At 45.0% G+C, this 21,067-nt stretch overlaps 1 protein-coding gene and 1 long non-coding RNA gene across 3 annotated transcripts in view; one reads left to right on the top strand and one right to left on the bottom strand.

Annotated features, from left to right (window-relative positions):
• Positions 1-234: 234 nt before the first annotated feature.
• On the bottom strand, positions 235-20,065 carry LOC148126035 (uncharacterized). Its single transcript, XR_015742709.1, has 2 exons — positions 19,932-20,065; positions 235-424 (listed from the first exon to the last, which is right to left on the bottom strand). It is a non-coding gene; the product is annotated as an uncharacterized LOC148126035 (long non-coding RNA).
• Positions 19,992-21,067, top strand: part of ADA (adenosine deaminase) — a 65,032-nt gene continuing 63,956 nt past the window's right edge. For both annotated transcript variants that reach the window (XM_087929056.1, XM_026697552.2), the window contains exon 1: positions 19,992-20,121. In XM_087929056.1, coding sequence (XP_087785182.1) covers positions 20,086-20,121 — 36 coding nt within the window. In that variant the 5' untranslated portion in view covers positions 19,992-20,085. The remainder of the gene's footprint in view (positions 20,122-21,067) is intronic.

The raw sequence follows: 21,067 nt of genomic DNA, 5'->3' as shown, positions 1-21,067 counted from the left end.
TCCCTAGAGTCCAATACAACTATGATATATACAGAAACTTTTATCTTTAAAATAAAATTAAATATTTCAGAGGAGACACTTGGCTTCCAGCAAGAGTTACAAATGAAATTCAAGGCAGACGCAGATATGTTTTCCTGACAAGTTTCAAAAGGCTTCCATTATTCATGGCTCTGTTCAAAATACTGAAAAAACACTGAATCATTCAATATTAAATTGTAAAGAATGATTGTATAATGAAAGTAAACGTCATTTATTTATCCATCAAGTCACTTCCTTTATAAGATCTCCAAAGTCTTCCACAAAGTTGAAAAAGGATAATGACCAAACTTCTTAAGCAGCAAGAAGGAAAAACGTCAGGAGGTTGGAGTAGACAATTTCCAATGTTCTTTCCATTTCTTCCATTCTATGAGTCTGTGAAAATTATCTGTAAATAGGTAATGAAATAATTTATAAAATGACGGTCATTAATTCAACGGGACTATATATGATCTCAAATACAGATAAAGCATATGACAGAATTTAATCTATTTTGGACAATCTCAAAAAAGAAAAACCTTGCAGACTTGAACCCAGTTAGTAATTCAATAGACGATGACAAAGAAATTGCAGGGGTATAAGGAAAGGTTGGTGGCTATTCTACTGTCTTCTTCATGTTAGACAAATACCTCCCAGCCGAACATTTAATTTAATTTTCTTCATCTATGCTAAAACAGCTTTTAATCAGCCTCACCTTTGTTTTAATCCTGATGGTTTGATAGCTTTAATTTCTCATTTTTGCCTATGGATACTGAATTGCTTGTTAACATCTCAATGGAAACTGCCGCTGGAAGGCTAGTAAACTGTAACAAAAAGTAAAATAACTGACTTGGCAAAAGACAGTTTTTATGTTCCTCAAAAATTACTTGGACCTAAAATAAAGTCAAGAGAATTTCCCTAATCTTTTCTAGATTTTAATCTGATTTAATCTCTCAGGATCAGTGAGACTCTGTTCAGATAAATATAGCTCTTCCCAGGGCATCTGAATGGCATCTGAACGTGGCATCTATCTCAATGCTAAAAAAAAAGTTTTTTTTCCAGATTTCTACCAGCTGCAGTTGTGAAAAAATATGCAGCTATTTTAGGGACCTTCTCTCACATTAAAAAAAAGTTTCAGAGAGGAGAAAATACAGTATTGTATCCCTTGGCTTATAAAGAGAAACTTCAACTAGACTAGGGCTGCTAAAACTCACAGCCCACGGATGGGATGCGTCATTTGCTGCCACAGCCATACCTGGTTTAATGAAGGGGGTAGTTGCAATGTCATGTGACAAATATGAATTTACACCCCTGAACTACACAGACAGAAAATTTGTTGATCAATATAAAGTATCTCTATTTAATCCAACATATCCTTAACTGGAAGCAAGTAATAGTGCTAGTTCCTAATCAAAGTACATGCCACAAAAATGAAATTCCTAATTTTTTAAAAAATATAACCCATCATGCAGGGACAAATCAGATTCCCCGAATTTGAGTTATCTTGAGCTATAATTCCCATGATTTTAGGTCAGAAATGATGTGAGTTCACAACACCTGGGCAACAGGTTAGAATAAGTTAATGTTGACAGGGGAGAGAGATTTTTTTAAACACCTCCTTTTGCCACATGATGAATTCACATTTTAGAAAGAATTAACATCCCATGTTAACATTAGCATAGGACTTTTACTATGGATTGTACACATCTCAGTGGATATTCAGTGTACAATGTTAAAGAAAAAGCAAACAAAATGGAGATGATCTGATTGGGGCTGCAGAACCAGGTGGCCTCTACATGGGCAATGAAATGGGGATGGGTAGTGTATCTGCTGGCATATCTAATGGTGGTATAGAATTTTGCAGAGCAGACGTGGCAGGTCCAAAGAGATAGAAAGTATGGCTAAAGGAATAAAAGTAGCTCTGCCCATCAACAGCCACCCCACCCTTTGGCAGCTCTTCTAACAAGAAAATAATCTGTACAAACTATCTGGCCTTCCAGTAAAAATGACCTCTGTCCTGTTTCTTTTTCACAGACACACAGGCACCATTTTTCTGCATTTCCAAACTGTAGTTAGTCTGGGTTCACACATCATATGCATCATGCATTATATCGTTTGTTTGGTTTTACTGGAGCATGATGTATAAATCCAGCCAACTGTGGCTTGTTCATCAAGCAATACTGTAGTAAAAACAGCTTACACATTCAGTTTATTTTATACAAGTACCACATGTAATTAAGTTAACATATTGTAGTAAATTATAACATGGTATATTTGATTTTGGCCCAGTCCATTTTTTGGTTTGTAAATTGTAACTTTAGATCTAGATAGATAGATAGATAAATAGACAGACAGACAGAAAGACACCGTGTTTCTCCAACAATACGGCCTCCCCCAATAGGAAGACCCAGCATGTTTTTTAGGCATAAAATGAAATTAAGCCTCTCCCCCCAAATTTAGGCCTATTTTAAAACATGAAAATGGGGGGAAGGGCGGGGGGACTTGCCGTTAGGAGCGCCCCGTGGGTAGCCATGCCTTGCCACCAGCTGCTCCTAATGGGCGATCATGGTGGAGCACGGAGAGCTCCCTACTCCTGCCAAGCACATTTGCTGCAGACCCGAGACCTATAGTGCTTGCCGCTGTTGATTTCCCTTCTGCCCATACCGCGCCACGTTTGGAGCTACCGCTTCTACATTTGGAGCACCATCGCCGTTTGGAACTGCCGCTTCCGCATTTGGAGCTGCTACTGTGTTTGGAGCACCGTCACTGCATTTGGAGCTGCCACTTCCATGTTTGGAGCGCCGTCGCTGTTTGGAGCTGCCACTGCGTTTGGAGGACCACTGCATTTGGAGCTGCTGCTTCCATGTTTGGAGCATCGCTACTGCTCCAAATGGCAGCCGTGCTCCAAACGCAGTGGCAGCTCCAAACATGGTGGTGCTCCAAACACGGAAGCGGCAGCTCCAAACGCGGTGGCAGCATGGGCAGAAGGGAAAGCAACAGCAGCGGGCGCCAAAGGTCTCAGGTCTGCAGCAAAGGCATTTGGCGGGAGTAGGGAGCTTTCTGTGCTCTGCCATGATCACCCGTTAGGAGCGGCTGGTGGTGAGGCTGCCTGCGGGGTGCTCTAGACGAGGATGCAAGTGGGGGAATTAAGTCACCCCCGAAAAGACAGCCTAGCCGTTTTTTCGGGGCTCAAAAAAATGTAAGACCCGGCCTTATTTTATGAGAAACACGGTAGATAGATAGATAGATAGATAGATAGATAGATAGACAGACGAAAGAAAGAAAGAAAGAAAGAAAGAAAGAAAGAAAGAAAGAAAGAAAGAAAGAAAGAAAGAAAGAAAGGAAAAGAAAAGAAAAGAAAAGAAAAGAAAAGAAAAGAAAAGAAAAGAAAAGAAAAGAAAAGAAAAGAAAAGAAAAGAAAAGAAAAGAAAAGAAAATTCTGGTAGTTGATGAATTGTGCTAAAAACAAGCTAACAGGTTGGACAGTGAATTTAGTCTTTTAAAAAGACAGCTGCCTAACAGCTAAAGAAAGTTCAGTGACTTTACTTGAAATCCTAGATTTATTTCCTGCAATTGAAAAGTAACTATGAGGTCTTCAGCAAACCATAAAGATGCAAAATCATGACACATGATGGTCATCAAATATTGTACTATCCTTCCTTCCTTTGTCCAAACATCTGGCATAATTACATTCGGTAAACCACAAGTATTTATATGAGATTATCATGTAGCGCATTTGCTGCCTTTTGCTCTCAATAGCCATGAAAGTAACCTCAGAATACTTAAAAGAATTTTTGTGAATCTACTTCTAGTGCCATTGGAAGACATCTGTTTTTGTTTAAAACATGGGAAATCCCTTGCTTAAAAAGAAAATAGTTTCTGCTAATGTGATGTTCTACTAGTTAAAAATGCTAAAGATTTTGCACACAGGCATTGTTAAAATTTCTCCCAATAATTGCCGTAAAGAACCTCTAGATGAGAAGCCAAAGCAACTTATTACAGGATAAAAATAGATGCCCTGGATCAAGATCAGCCCAGTTTAAAGCACCCTGACCCGAAAGACAAAGCTTCTCACAAGAGGATTGTGTGCTTTATAAACAAGAATACAGGTGTATACATTCTTTGGAAAAGTATCCCGAGCTGTGCTGACTCAGTAGGACAAATACATTTGACTTCTCCCTGTAATGCTTTCTAACAATCAGACCTTTGTTACATATCCATACTCAGCCTTTCTTGTCTTGTTTAAAAAGAAACACCTGCTCACACACAAATAAAAGCCAAGCAAAAGATTGTGGTGGCTTTAAGTGTTTAAATGGTTTTATCTTGTTTTTTTCCTATAACCTGCAGTAAATTACCATCCGGTCACTATTTAGAGTTGGCATACTAATGCCTAGTTTGTACATGAAGGACAGAATTTCCATTCAGTGCAACATGTAAGGCAGCAAATTAAAATTCAAGGTGTGTCCAAATTTTAAGAGCAGTGAAGGAAGGATTTCTTGGAAGAAGAAGGTTACAATCATTAAGCTAATGAGTAACAAAGAAGTGAGGGGGCTTTTGATTCTCAGTCCTTAAATCAACAGAGAAGTGCAGTAGCTTACTCTGCAAGATATTTGCCCAGAACCAGAGTGATGTTTGAAAGTCATTAAACCTGTCACTCTGAGCAATTACCAAAGCTTGTTTCTTCCCCAGCCCATTTTAATGTATATAAGAGAAGCACCTCTCGAAGCTTGTAGCAGCCTAATTGAAAAATGTTGGACAGGGAATTCTGGGACCTGAACTCCACACACCTTCACTTTACTGAGCGTGTGAACCACTGGTCTAAAGCTATCCTACTAGGCAGATGCTGCTATGGGAATATGTCATTCATTGCATCACCAATGAGTACAGAGTAGAATAAGCTTAAAAATGCTTTTAAAGTGAAACAACAAAGAACCAATCTAACATATTCTGTCTGCACAACAGGCTGGGAATGAGACAAAGGCCACCCCATACGAATGGGTCCTTCCACATCAGCTAGTGAGGCATTATTTTGCTACACTGCAAAATAATGAGCAGGTGTCCTGTATTATTATCTCAGTAGCAATTGTGTTTCCCTGTTGCTATTTATTTATTTGTTTGTTTGTTTATTTATTTGATTGCTATTTACTCTATTTCTATTATTTCTGCTACTATTTATTCATTTATTAATGAAGTTTCTCTATAGTAGAAGTGTCAAACTGACGGCCCATGGGCCAGATGTGTCATGAACAAGCCACAGCCACCTCAGCTCCGTGAAGGGGAAAAATAATGCAAAATGGGCGTTGGTCTTACCTGACACGCCATTTCTAGTCGAGCTGCGAGGATCATCCAGAGAGTGGGAGGTGCTCCAGTCTGCGTCTGTGTAGGCTGAGCTTAATTATTAGGGAACGCTCCGCCCTCTGTCACGTGGTCCCTTGTAGCTTCCCAGTTTATGCAAAGTCGAGAGAGGAGGAAAGTCGTCTAACTCTCATCTAACTAGACCTAAAGTATCATTGGCTGAAACAAGGTTCCCCCAGACGGAAAAAAATTAAAAAGGGCGGGGCTGGATGATCCTCGCAGCTCGACTAGAAATGGCGTGTCAGGTAAGACCAACGCCCATTCTCCCTCGAGCTGTTCGGATCATCCAGAGAGTGGGACATACCAAAGCTTGGCTGTCCTACGGGAGGGAATCCGTCTGGGGTGGGAGCTCCCCTGGGTCCTCGATGACCCGCTGGAGGACTCGTCTACCAAACGAGGCCTCAGCTGACGCAAAGATGTCAATCTTATAGTGCCTAATGAAAGGGGAGGGGGAAGCCCAGGTGGCGGCCCGACAGATGTCTGAGATTGGAGCCTGGGTGGCCCAGGCCGCAGAGGTGGCCGCACTCCTGGTGGAATGCGCCGTAACCCCACTGGGAACTGGCAAGGCCTGAGACAAATAAGCCTTGGCGATGGTGGCTCTGATCCATTGCCCGATGGTGGAAGGGGACACCTTGTGGCCTAAGGACTTGGGCTGGAAGGAGAGAAATAAAGACTCTGACCTTCTAAAGGGTTGTGTGCGGTTAATGTATATGCGGAGGGCCCGCCTGACATCTAGGGTGTGCCATCGTTTCTCCCTTTCCCGAAGGATTGGGACAAAAGTTCGGGAGTGTAAGCTCCTGAGCCCTGTGGAAGGCTGAATTGACCTTGGGCAAGAAGGTCGGGTTGGGCGTAGAACCACCCGATCGGAATGGAAGATACAGAGGTCCTTTCTCACCGAAGGGCAGCAATCTCCGAAATTCGGCGAGCGAGGTAATTGCCACCAGGAATACTACCTTAAAGGTCAAAATTTGGAGAGAGGATTCTCTAATGGGTTCGAAAGGAGGTTTGGTGAGGGCCACCAGGACCTTGTTAAGGTCCCAAGTGGGGTACCGGTGCACAACAGGGGACGGAGGTTAGTAGCCCCCTTAGGAAGGCTCTGATATGGGGATGGTGAGAGAGGACCCAGATTGTCGCCAGAGACGACAGTTGAGAGGGCCGCTACCTGGCGTCTCAGGGTATTAGGTGAGAGACCTTTTTGAGCCCATCCTGGAGAAAATTCACAATCTGGGCCACCGAAGGCAAGAGCGGGTTGACCATGTATGAATGGCACCACCTGCAGAAGCTGACCCAGGTGGCATCGTATATCCGATTGGTTGAAGGCCGTCTGGCGGCCAGGATCGTGTTAATGACCTGGTCAGATAAATTCTCCTTCCTCAACTTTTCCCGCTCAACCTCCACACGGTTAGTTGGAGCCATTGGGGCTCCGGATGTTGAATGGGCCCTGAGACAGGGAGATCCTGTCCGGAGGGATTCTCCACGGGGAGACACCGAGAGGTTGCGGAGGTCTGCAAACCACGGTCGCCTGGGCCAACAGGGGCCACTAAAATCAGATCTGCCTTCTCCTGGATCAGCTTCTGAATGACCCTGGGAAGCAAAGCTAACGGGGGAAGGCGTACAGGAGTCCGGGGGGCCACGGACAGCGAAGTGCGTCATGATTCTCGGCCCCAGGGGAAGGGAACCTGGAGAAGAACCGAGGGAGCTGGGTGTTGCGGGCGGATGCAAAGAGGTCCACTAACGGGAGATCGAAGATCATGGTCGCCTCCCTGAAAAGGGATGGATGAATGCGCCACTCGGACTGGTCCACGGTGGCCCTGCTTAACCAGTCCGCTCGGGTGTTTGAGGCCCCCGAAATGTGTTCTACTTTGATCGAGAGGAGGTGACGCTCTGCCCAATGGCAGAGTCTCTCGGCCTCTCTCATCAACCGAATAGGCCTTGCCTGTTGACATGGGCCTTGGCGGTAACGTTGTCCGTGAGAATAAGGATGTGCCGCCCGCGTACCTGAGGCAGGAAGTGGCGCAGGGCCAGGTGGATGGCGTGGAGCTCCAGCCAGTTTATGCTGCAGGCCCGCTCTGCATGGGACCATTTGCCCTGTGTTGTAAGGGACTGGATGTGAGCGCCCCAGCCGCTCAGGCTGGCGTCTGTGGTGATGACAAGACGCTGGGGATCTTTGAAGAGATGACCCCTGTTGATGGCAGGGTTGGTCCACCAGAGGAGAGACGAGAGGACCTTTGGAGGTACCTTGATGGAGGATTTTGAGTTGCTTCTGCCGGACCTTTGAAATGGAAGCAGGAGCCACTGCAGGGACCTGGTATGAAGACGGGCCCAGTAATTTAGATAAATCTAACAGAGAAGCCCTCTTTGATCGGCGAATAACCTGAATTGAATTTTGAATACTCTGGAGCCTTTCCGGGGAGAGGAACACTTTTTCCTGCACCGTGTCAATGATGGCCCCCAAGTGGCAATTCGGGTAGAAGGGACCAGTTGGCTCTTTTTTGGTTGACCAGGAAACCATGGGCGTGGAGGGCAGAGAGGGTAGTCTTGGTGTCCAGCTCTGCTTGGGATTGTGAATGGGACAGGATGAGGATATCATCCAGATAGCAGTGGAGACGGACCGGGCAGTCCCTTAAGCGAGCTGCCAGGGCCGCGAGGATCTTAGTGAAAACTCTGGGAGCGGAGGCTAACCCAAAGGGAAGGGCCACATACTGAAAATGGTGGTGATTGTAACAGAATCTAAGGAATTTAGAGTGTGAAGGCCGGTGGGATGTGGAGGTATGCCTCAGAGAGGTCTATAGAAGATAGCCAATCTCCTTGCCTGGTACCCTGCAAAATGGATTGGAGGGTGTGCATTTTGAATTTGCGGGGGGTTAGGAAGCGATTGAGCCGTTTGAGGTCCAGGATAGCCCTCCATCCCCCCGAGGACTTGGGAATCACGAAGAGGTGGGAATAGAAACCCTGCCCTCACTGAGAGGGGGAACTGGCTGGATGGCCTGGATGGAGAGTAAGTGATGGATGGCCGCATCCATTAATTTGCGCTTGGAGGGGTCCCTAGAGGGGGGAGATGACATGAAGAACTCGGGAGGTTGAGAGTTGAACTCCAGAGCGAGTCCAAACCTGATGGAGTCCCTGACCCATTTGTCAGAAGAGGTAGAATCCCACAGGTCAGCAAAATGCCTCAGCCGACCACCAATGGGGGGAAAAAGACAGGATTCATTTGGAGCGCCGGAAGGGTCTTCCCCCGGAACCCCTGAAGGGACGCTTAAATCCTCCGCCCCTCCTATCTCGATCGCTCGGGACGGAACGATCCTGGGAATATGATGCTCTATACGAGGGAGGTCTCGGGTACCTGGGGGGGAAGGGGGACTGGTAGAAGGACCGGGAGGATCCTCTTCGAAAAGGCTGAGGGGTTCGGGAGTCAGGCCTCCGAAAAAGAGGAGGAAGGAATTTCTTCTTTTCCCTAGTTTCGGCCAAAAGAGGGTCCAGGGCCAGCCCAAAGAGCTTCTCCCCTTTAATGGGGGCGGAGGCCAGCTTGATCTTGTTCTTCACATCCGCCTGCCATGGTTTGAGCCAGAGCAGGCGGTGGGCAGTGACCTGGGACGCTAACGCCCGGGAGGCGAATTTAACCGAATGGTACGTGGCGTCAGCTGAGAACTCTGCCGCCGCTGTGATTTTGGCTATGTCCTGCAGCACCCGTGTATTGGATGGAGGGATGTGGGCCTTCAGTTGACGGAGCCACCGGATAGAGGACCTGGTAAAGAAGGAGGCTGCGGTGGCTGATCTAATTGCCCAGGCGTCGGCTAGATGAGCCCGATGCAAGGCCAATTCAGACCTCCTATCCTCGGGTTTGAGGGCCTCCAGGGGGTCACTCGGGGAGGAGGAAGAGGCGAGACCAACAATGGGCTTGTCCACCTCCGGGGTATTGAGGAGGGAGCAGAAACCCGGTTCGAGGTTAAAGAACCTCTTATCCTGTGTGGATGGGGCCGGAGGAGCCCCCGTAAAACCCAGTTGGTTGGAAACCAGATCGTGGAAAATGGGAGGAGCGGGAATCACATCCTCGGCCACCTGCTTGAACATTGCGTCCTCCGGTTCCTCCCCAAAGGAGTGGGGGACAGGGGGAAGTTGAGTGGCCAGGCCCGAGGTGTTCTTGGCCTTGAACAAGATGGACTTAAACATGTGGGGCTTGAATAACCCCACAAAGGAAGGCTGGTCGGGGGTAAGGCCCTCGTCCTCCGACAACTCTGCTTCCATCGGGTCTAAATCTGAAAAAGGTTCCCCATGGAAGGTGGATCCCCATTCAAGGTCCTCTTCCTCCTCCCTGTATTGGTCTAAAATTTCCATTCCCTCCTCCGGTTCCCTTTCTGGAAGAGGGCTGGCCCCCCGGGAGGATACCTGACCAGGAGCAGGGTCCAGGGTGGGCATGGACCTAGTTGGCACCGGCTCTTGAGCGGGAGCCGTCTGAGGAAGGCTTGATCCGGCCATCTGCTGCATGCCTTGAGCTATCCCCTGTCGAATAGCCTGCTCCATCCAAGTTCTCATGTACTCAGGCATCTCGATCGTGGGTGCTTCTCCTGGATCAGCTTCCTTCAGGCATCCGGCTGGTAGCTGGTCCAGGGGCGTGAGACTCTTGGGATGAGCTGTGCCTGGAGAGAGGGGAACAAACTGGAGGGGGGGGGTGCCTGGAAGTAGGAGGGCGGCTGGGGGTGATGGTTGAGTCACCCTAGAGCGCCTATCGAACTCCCTCTCTAGTGCCTTATGACGCCTTAAAGCATCCCTTTGAGAGGCCTTAGAAGTCTCCTGGGAGGTTTCCTTAGCCTGTCTGCGCACACGATGGGACTTAGATTTCGCCTTCAAAGAATGGCGGGAGTTAGGGTTATCATCTGCCATGGTAAAACAACAGAAGTATCAATATGAATGTATAGAAATATATATATGTGTGTGTACAGGCGGTTGGCACGCCTAGGATACGACCTGGGTAAGGCCGGGTATCCAGAAACTGGCCCGCGCCCCCTTTTGGAATTTGCAATGAATAATCTGAAAATATGACCAAAAAAGGAAAAAAAAATTTTTTAAAAAAAAAACTGCCACAGATATAGACTTTTAATGTACAATTATATCCCACCAGGATAAGGATCCAGGAAAACACACTGCAGCCACAGTGATGGAAGCTAGGTCTCTAAGCAAATCTGAGAGAGAAAAAATGCCAGTTGAATGAGATTGGATTACCAATGTAAGGAAATATGAAGATATTCTGTATTAGACTGAATAACAACCTGGCAGTTGGTAAAAGGAAGAGAAGCCAATCAGCCAAATCAACGCCACAATACAAGGCCTCAGGCAGCTTGCCCCCCCTCAGGGAGGGAGTGGCTGCTTTTCTAATTCCCCACCCTGAGATATGCTGCGGAAGCCAACACTTACACCAACAAATAACAGAGTAAAGAGTAAAAAACAGCTTTTTTTCCCTCTGGGAGAGGGAGATAGAGAGATCAGCCCTACTAGGCCTGGGAGCCTAAGCCTAGGGCCAGCAGAACGTCGCAGCAATAGGAGGCCTGCAAAATGTCGCCCGGCCACGAGGCGGCGCCCAAAATGGCGGCCGCCTGGAAATCGAAAGCAAAAGGCAAAGCGGGCGGCTCAGGGTGGGTGCGTCCTAGGAGCCACGAGGGCGAGGACGCTGAAATTGGCATTGGTGGGGGGAAAACCAGAATAAAAAAGGCTCCAGGACAGCAAGGCAGGAAAGAAAGAAATAAACGGCAGAGAGCGGGGGGGTAGCACTAAGCGCTGCTAAGCCACCCGCTCAGCCCCCTGGGGGTGAAAACGCACACCCCTAAGTCTCAAGACACCCCCAGATGCGCAGAGGCTAAGGAAATAAAAAGCTTAAATCAAACCTGAACTGAAATATTATCCTGCTTGAATCAGCCAAAGAATGGGAAGCACAATCAAAACACACAGCCTAACTCTGCAAAGGCTGAGCATAAACTGGGAAGCTACAAGGGACCACGTGACAGAGGGCGGAGCGTTCCCTAATAATTAAGCTCAGCCTACACAGACGCAGAGTGGAGCACCTCCCACTCTCTGGATGATCCGAGCAGCTCGAGGGAGAACGTGATGTGCATTTGACAGACGTGCTATAGAGTACAAATAAGTGCTATTATCCAAAGAAATAACAGAACTAGCAGTGGCATTTTAAGAACAGTTACAATACTGGCTTCTAGCAGTTCCCTCAGATTCCTGAGTGGCTGTGTTGGCTGTATTAACCAGCCATTCCCAACCAGGTGCTAGATTCCAATTCCCATGGGCAATGGGATTTCCTCTCCTAATTTTCTGGGCTCAAATTAGAGACCCAACTCATTTCTCTTAGTTTCAATAGCAGCTATAACAAAGGACAAGTCCTGACCGGAAGCCAGCCACACTCTGAACAGATCTATTTGGGTTGCTAAACTGAATTCATTAAGCACCATCAAAAATATATCTATCTATTGCTTTCTTAGTAAGCTATTTAGAAGCAAAGAAAGCACTGATCTGTAGTTCTATTTTGTAAATTAGATGTGCACAACCTGAAGCCCTTGAGGTACAAGTACTATTCCAAGTTCTTGGGTACGGTCAGAGATGCTCCATGTTTCCATCAAACTGTCTTTAGTGTAAGAAAAACAGGAAGCTTTAGATGTATACTGAATAACTGAACAGGGAACATTCTATTAATTTGGCAAACTCTAATTTTGTCTGGGCTGAGGTTGTTGTTTTTACACTTTCCTAACAAGAGAACCCAAGCCTATAGTTCTGGTATTTCCGGATTGTTTCCCACCTAAGTTTCCCACCAGGTTTAATTCTGCTGAGTTTTTTGAGGTCAGCCAAGGTCATCTGAGCGTTGCCAAGGTAGAACTTTTCTGCAGCAAGCTATAAAAACAAACCTTGCTCTAGAGCTGTAAATAAAAACCTGCTTTCATCTTCCATTTCCAGGCCAATAAAAGCCATGTACTAGGCTAACTGACAAATCAATTATATTTATATTTAATATAATAAAATAGATATAAAATAGTTCATAGTTCAGAATTTCCTCCTACACATAGTTCAGAGTTTCTCAACTTAGCACCTTTAAGTTGTGTTGGCTTCAATTTCCAGATTTCCCCAGCCAGTATGTTTAAAGCATTCAGCCATTGTATTTAAATTGCAGTTCTTTTGCATTGACTTGATTGTGTTGGAGTCACTATTCATACTGGTTATATTTTTCTCAGGTTTGCAAGGGGACTGTGAATTACAGTAGTCTTCATTTAGTTATTTCCTCATTTAGTGACTGGTCAGAGTTATGACAGTGATGAAAAGTAATTTTGCAACCAATCCTCACATTTATGACATTCATGAACCTTTAAAGTAAAGGAAAGCTGAAGTAAGATCCTTAGCACTGTCATGGTTTCACTTAATGAACACTTCACTTAACAACTGAGTTGGTCCCAATTGTGGTTGCTAAAAGAGGACTATTTGTAAAAGGCTTCCAAGTTGGCATTCTATAACTTTACCATACATAATGCCTGTTTGTGTTTAAGTCTTGGAAAGTACATTTAAATGTTGCTATCACTTATTGTTTGACATTTATATTTACAAAAAATGTTTATTCAGTGATGTTTATTAGCTCCTTTGCGTCAATCATGATAACTACCCAGACACATCTATGCAGGTTTTTTTTTGGCAACATTTTCTGGAAAAAGTTTGCCACTGTCTTCTTCCTAGAGCAGGGGTCTCCAAACTTAGCAACTTTAAGATTTGTGGACTTCAACTCCCAGAATTGTATTTGAAGTCCAATATGGCTGGCTAAGGAATTCTGAAAGTTGAAGTCCACAAGTCTCAAAGTTTTCAGGTTTGACAGTTGACAGATCCCTGTCCTAAAGCCAAAGGAGGTTAACTGGCTCACAAGCATGTCACCAGGCTAGCATTCATGGTCACAGAGTTTTCAGCCAGTATACATACTGGTAGTACATACAGTACAGTAACCCCTGAACCCCCTTGGCTTTCTGTTACTGTTTCCTTTTTTTTTAGTTAGTAGTTTTGTAAGAAACAAATGTTCTATGTGACCTTTCTATGTAAAGTTCACAATTAAACATAAATGAATTTTGTTAAGTTGTGCAAGTTTTCAGAATGAAAATAATTCAGCGGATGAATGACAGACCCACTGTGAGAGCTAAGAATGAATGAGAATAGTGACCCTCTAATACAGTGGTTCCCAAAGTGGGCGGTACCACCCCCTGGGGGTGGTGTGATGCCTTAGGGGGGGCGGTAAGAGGCAAGGGGGCCAGCAAGGGGGCGCTAAGAGGTGGCAGGGGGGCGTTCAAGGTGCCAGCCCCGCAGGCTCACTGACTGCCGGCCACACAGTCCATTGACTGTTTCATCACTCCGTAGCTGGCACCTTGAATGTGGAACCCACGCGTGGTGAGCCTTGCCAAGCCTAGGGGGGGAGAGGTGGGAGGTGGTAGAAAGAGGGTGCCTTAGCTTGCAGGCTGCCCTCTTCGGTGGAAGTGGCTGAGGCATGTCAGAAGGCCCGAAAGCAAAACCTTCCCAAGGCGCGTAGTGGAAGGGGTGGGTGATCTGGCGTTAGGGCCCCCTTCCCCAAAGAACAAGGGAGCGCGCAGTGCCCACCCAGCCTCTGCCCTTCCAGCCAGCCGGGCTTGCACGCAGGATGCGGGTGGGTGCAGCTGCGGCTCTCCAAGGCGCATGGCTCGGTTCGGTTCAGCTCTACGTGGCCATCCTGGACCTAAAACCTAGCCTCCCTCTGCAGCCCGGTTCTTCCAACCGAGCCCTGCGCTTGCTTGCTTGCTAGCTTAGTTTCCAAGCGATCGTTCCCTCTGCCTCCCCTGGTCTGGGCTGCTTCTGCATGCCTTCCTCCTCCCAGGCGGAGCATAAAGATGGGCGGAACACTTCACTGAAGTTGGAAGTCTCTGAGCATGTGCAGAGTACCTCCCCTTGCTTGGTCCGATGGAAGTAGACCTTGGGTTGAAGCAAAGAGGGTGAGGTTGGCTGCATCGCTGCCCCGGGGAGGTTGGCATTGCAAAATTGGATGCCAAAGGGGGCTGGAGAAGGGGCAGAGGGGCAGCTGCAGGGGGCTGCAGAAAGGGCAGAGGGGCAGCTGCAGGGGGCTGCAGAAGGGGCAGAGGGGCAGCTGCAGGGGGCTACAGAAGGGGTAGAGGGGCAGCTGCATTAAGGAACAGGAAGATCTTAGCCATGGTTTATTCATTGACTAAGCCGGAATCAAATAGCATGCTAAACTCTAAACCAGAATGGCTGGGTTGATATATTCAGCCTGTGTTTCTCAACCTTGGCAACTTGTGTGGACTTCAATTCCCACTCTGGCTTTGCTCTACTTTCTCAAAGTGCCACTGCTGTCGCATTCATTCTTTCTGTCTGTCCGTCCATCCATCCATACAAAAGGTCTGCCTGCCTGTCTGCCTGGCTTTCTTTCTACCTACCTACCTACCTACCTACCTACCAATATAGATCGATCTATCTATCTATCTATCTATCTATCTATCTATCTATCCATCCATCCATCCATCCATCCATCCATCCATCCAAAATGTCTGCCTGCCTTCCTGCCTATCTGTCTTTCTGCCTACCTACCTGCCTATCTATCAATATAGATCTACCTACCTACCTACCTACCTATCCATACATTCATCCAAAAGTTCTGCCTGCCTGCCTATCTACCTACCAATCTATCTAGATACCTACCTACCTGTCTCTGTCTGTCTGTCTCTCTATCCATCCATCTATCCATATTCGAAGCACCAGCCCTGCAGGCACATTGGGAAAGTAGAGCAAAGCCAGTCTGGGAGGGAGGGGGAGGGAGGGGGAGAGAGAGAGAGAGAGAGAGAGAGAGAGATCTGATGCATCAGATTGAAATGAGGCCTAGTTTAGACTGAGGCCCTTTTCCACATTGAAACATCTTTGCCAGCACATTGAAACATCTTTGGCTTCTATTAAAGGTTTTGTGGACAAAACATGGTCAAGACTATCAGGAAGCTCTCACATTTTGTTGAGGCTGTTAGGTATAACATTGGTCACCTAACTAGTTTGGGTAAGATAATATATATATAAGCTATGATTCTTAGTTTAAAGTGTGTGTTACTTTAAATGCAAAGCATGTATTTTGGGTGTGGTGTGAAAACACCATAAGAGGGAGCAAGAGACGCTGATGAGACGCTGACGATTTCCCTGACGATTCCCTGACGCTTTGCTGGCAATTACTGGAGTTGCAGACGGAAGAGAGGAGTTTCTGACTTTGTTGCATATCTCTCTCTACTGCGAGGAGATAACTCACCGGACTGTTATTTTGTAAGTGTACTGACCTCTCATTTTGGACATTGGAATTTGCAAATGAATAATCCCTGGACGGACTGAACTAAGTGTATGATATATGGACTGTTTTGACTATGCTTAAACTCTTGCTGGAATAAAACTACTTTAATTGGCACTGTGTATGGTTTACTGAGTGTAAGCTACACAACAGGATATCTCACATATTTTGCCTGCCTGCCTGACTGCCCTGCAGATCTTGCTAGGGTATATCCCTAACAGAGGCTTTAAACAGGATCCATTGGACCAGATCTCCATTCTAAAAATTACTTTTCCCCAATGTATTACAGTGCCAATTGTACAGAAGGCAAAACCAAAATGTACTGCTAAATTACAAGGAAAACACACACACACACACACACACACACTCCCTTCTAACCCTGCTGGAGCAGGTGATTGGACTAGATTAGATATCTCACTATCTTTCTCCTCCCTCCCTCCCTCCCTCCTTCTTTATTTCTTTTTCTTTCTGTCCCTTCCTTCCATTCCCCCCCTTTCTTTATCCCTTTTTCTTTCTTTCCCTTTTCTCTTTCTTTTCTTCCTTCTCTCTCTCTCTTCTTTCTCTCTCTTTCCCTCTCCCAGGCTCACCCCATTGACTTGACTTGGTTGGACAGATCCCTCCAATGCAGTGGGCTCAATGGGGTGGACCTGTGGGGCCGGCACCGAGAACACGGCAGTGTCGGCATGTTTGAAAAGTAGAGCAAAGCCAGAGGTCGGTAATTTTTGCTGCAAATCAACAACAAATCAACAAGAATCTGCAAAAAACCTCTGATTAGATTTTATTCACTGCTAGAGTCTAATCAGAGATGCTTTGCAGATTCTAGTGCAATGACCTGCTCCAGCAGGGTTAGAAGGGAGTGTGCATGGCTCCAAAAATCTCTGGAGAGGCCAGTCATAAATTAGAACACTTGCTAAACAACCAGCCATTAAGTGAGGACCACTTGTATTTGGTTTGCCAGTCACTTGGCCACGCCCACCCAGTCACATGACCACCAAATCATATCTACCCCGTCATGTGACCAGCAAGCCATGCCCAGCCAGCAAGCCACGCCAGCCAGTCACGTGACCAGCAAGCTATGCCCACCCAGTCACATGACCAGCAAACCACGCCCACCCAGTCATGTGACCAGCAAGCCACACCCTCAAATTAGGCCATGCCCACAGAAATTTGACCCACCCCTGGGTGGAGGGCACTGAGGATGAGTTTGTAGAACTAAGGGGGCGCTGGACTGAAAAAGTTTGGGAACCACTGCTCTAATGGGTATGTGTTTAGAGATAGGTCTCAATTCATGCCTACAGCATTCTTTCTTTGTATATTCATACCTTTCTATACCTTTCAAACAGATAACTCTGGGTGGTAAACAGGACAGGTCAATGTAACATAAAAACTATCCCCGAAGCATTTTATCTATCCCATTAATAAAACAACCCCTCAACACAGCATATTTAAGTCAATCCATTTCACTCAGACACCATCAACTAGGAACCAATGTTCCATTTTCAAATAAATGTTTTAGTGTTTTCCTGAATGCCAGACATGAGGGGCCATAATGTTTCATTATGCTATGGCAGCCAGAGAGGCCTGCCTTCTTGGTAGAAGCGTATTCAGATCCTTCTGGGATTGACTGGATGTGACAGAATCATAATCAAGGTGACATAATCAATCTCAGTACTGTAATGCTAATTATAATCTATTGGGTGGGGGGTTTTATAGGTTATAATTAGCACTTGGGGCAGAAGTGGCCTAATACAGCTGAATAGAGAGGTGGTCATTTCAAGGAAAGTCATATTACCACCTCTTTAAAACCTATGGCATTTTGCCCTTCCTTAGAAAAGCATTAATCACCTTCTGAATCTAGCTGCAAAACCAATTCCAGGAATTGCCTTATTTTTATTTTGGTATTTAGTTTCACCAAGCAAACAAAAGAACCATATACTTCCTTTCCCAGTGAGGTTTCCTCAGTCTTATCTGCACTTCTTCATATCATCATTAATTTGCAATAGTTCATTTTAGGTTAATTAGAATTAGAAAGCAGCAGCAAACAAAGCAATGAAAAATGCTAATAAAAATGGGAGGTCAAGGAAAATCCTAGTATTCTTATGGTCAGACATTAGAATTGATTTACACTAGTTAATACACTGTGCTAGGCCAAAGCCTGAACACACAATGTATGATGCATGCTATCTTTCATAAGCAAGTTTCCCCAGAACTAATCCCCACTAATATCATTAAAAAAAAGATTCAAATTCAGAATATCCAAATACCCAATGAAAATAATTTGTAATTTCCACAATAAAAGTTCAAAATAAATGAAACATTTTAAACTATTATAAGTATTGGTTTGGAGTGTCACTTCACACCTCATTGCAAACTGTAACAAATATGAGAGTTTTGCATTAATTGATGTATTAATATAGCTAGCATGAATACTTGTGTATAAAAATAAGACCAAAGGAGAAAATGAGAGTGCAAGCATATATGGAACTGAATATGGGGTTTTAATTTTTAATATGGATTGATGTCTGAACAATAGTGAGCCATGTTGGAAGTGAAGAGATTGGAGCTCCCAGACTGATGAACACCAAGATCTGGTTTGCCTGCATGATAAAGCAAAGCACTAGATATGTGTCTTCTAAAACTCTGATATATGTATGGATAAGTAATCTATGGCTTTTTACATCTAATTTGAACTACAACTCACTGCATCCTTTACCATTGGGAATATGATTTGAGGCATTGGAAGCTATAGTTAAGCAACATTTTAAGTTTTCAACTTTACTTCTGGGCTAAGGGAAGGTGTAATGCCTTTTAAACTTACAAGGCTATTTACAAATCACTTGAGTCAGCGTACAATTTGATCGGCATGTAATCTGCTTTCTTATTACTGCTGTAATCCCTATCTTAATTTTACTGCCAATTTCCTGGCTTCTCTTCAAGCTAATGCATGGAATCCCTAACAGGTTGTGCACTTGCTGAAACTACCTTTGAAGGGGTGGGGTGGGGGTATATGCTAGTCCAACATAGGTAAAGATGACTTCAGAAGTTGCCAGGACTGTATTTAACTGAAGGAGGGGAGAGGCCCTAGGATGACTCAGCAATCAAATAGCAGGATATTCTTAAAAATACATTTTAATCGCGAGACTAGAATCTACACATAAATATTAGTATAGAATAAGCAGTGACAAGCAGAAATACAATGTAGTATGCCACAAAGATTATGTAACTCTGACAATGCCAAATCATTATTATTTGAAGTCTTACCAACACAGAGAATGAGAAACTGGAATATTTCATTTTAATACTGAAAAAAAAAACCCTAAAGGCTGTTGTTCATAATTTTGACTGAAGTAATCTTCATTTTATTTATGTCCAATGACACCATCTTGTAGATAGATAAATAGCAGTTAAACAGTAGAGTTAAATATGTTATATTATTGGCTATTACTACAAGACTACTATATCTTAAATGTTGCTAAATGCAAGGCATAGTACACAATTCAAACACTTTGTTCTGAGTTGTGTACAAAGATTAATTTAAACCTGTCAGTTAGTATGGGAACAATAAGCATATTTGTAAAATGCTTTCAATAACATCTGTACTTTAAACTTGTCTATCTTGCAATATTTTTTTTATAAATATAACAGGAAGGAAGAGAATTTAAACACCCAATTCTTACGAACATCAGGTCGAATAAAAGCCATTGGGTTAGGCAAAACATTCGTCATAGTTTCAAATACTCGCTTTTTAATTTCTAGTTTTAAAACAATTCTGCTCTGAATGCCTGTGGTGCTTATTCCCAAGACCATTCAGTATTTGAAACCATGAAATCTATTCTAATAGTCTATCGCATTGCTAAATGGGATCCCTGGAAAGATTTAGGAACTACAATAACACGTGCTCATCAGGACAACAACCGTTCTGCCTTTGCCATTATTTTGTTTTCCTCCGATCTTCTAAAAACCCTGATTCCAATCCAATTTATTACTCTCCTCCTGCCCTCCCTCCCCCCCCCAAAAAACACACCCCTGTCCATGCAACAACTACTTTAACTCTGAAGCCTTTGGGCGAGCTCGGGGGTTGGCCCAGCCGCGCTTGGAGGGGAAGCAAAAGCACGGGGAGAATTTATTGTTCTACAGTTTTGTTACACGCTTCCCAGAGTCGCTTTTCGCTGGAAAATATATGAAATACATTATATATATATAAACAAATACGGTACTTTCTCACCCCAGCCGCCCTTGTAGCTCCCGAAGAGTCACTGGCGGACGAACCAGCTTCGAAAACGACCACTGGGCGGAGCTACCCCTTCAAAAGCCTGACAGGACGGGCCGGCGCAGCCACAGGAATCCTGGCTAACTCAGCAGTTGGAGTTGGCGGCAGCATGGAGAGCAGTCCGCCTGTTTTCGATAAGCCCAAGGTGAGTGAGCAGTCGGTGCGGGGTCTGACTGGGCGCTTTCTCTGCTACTTCGGCGGGGAATTGGAGGCACTGAGACCCCAGCTAAGTGCCTCCCTTGAAGCTGCGGGCTTCCTTTTCTGCTCTCTGGTGATTCAGAGTGCCGCGGTTTATTTCTTTGTACTTGGAGAACTGCTTCAATTACCCTTGCTTCCCCTGCCTGAGTCCACTCCCCATCTCCGAGGGGCTCTTCCCTTCCGTGTATTTTCCTCGTTGCTGAGGTGCCTCTTCCACCGACTTAAAGATTACCCGCTTTTCGCTAAAAATGCAGCCCAAGGCTCATAATGACTGGATAAAACGCTTCCTTTTTACGACTCTGTAGTCCCTATTCAGGGTAGAGTAAGGGCGACTGGATGGAACTGAGCATTTACAGATAGTCCTCAACTTACAACAGTGCATGTAGTGACATTTCCACATGTACAAAGGCACTGAAAAAAGTGACATGACTGTTTTTCATACTTAAAGACCATTGCAGCATGCTCTTGGTCACATGAACAAAAATCAGACCCTTGGCAACTGACTCTTATTTATGACAGTCAGTGTTCTGGGGTGTGATCGCTTTTTGCAGCATACCCAGATTCACTTAATGGCAGTGATTCACTTAACTGTGGCAAGAAAAGACGTAAAATTGGGAAAATTTGCTTAAATGTCTCACTTTAGCAACAGAAATTTTAGGCTCAATTGTATTTTATTGGCTCCATCCAATAACGACTGAATCAGGTAATCTGAATTACACTTGTCACCAAACTAACTCATGGTTTCCCATCCTTTTGACGCCTTAAGATTGCTATCTCATCTCTTAGCCCAAGTTGCTTACATTATATATTTCACCCTTTGACATTTCATCTCTTTCCTGTCTTTATTGCCTCTATTGTCTTTCTGCTGTCACTTCCCACAGCTATCCAACATT

Source organism: Pseudonaja textilis, chromosome 3 (genome assembly GCF_049901715.1).
Source record: "Pseudonaja textilis isolate UNSWEBS1 chromosome 3, rPseTex1.2, whole genome shotgun sequence".
NCBI lineage: Eukaryota > Metazoa > Chordata > Lepidosauria > Squamata > Elapidae > Pseudonaja > Pseudonaja textilis.
Note: the sequence above shows the minus strand (reverse complement) of the source record. Positions and strands in the feature narration are given on the sequence as shown.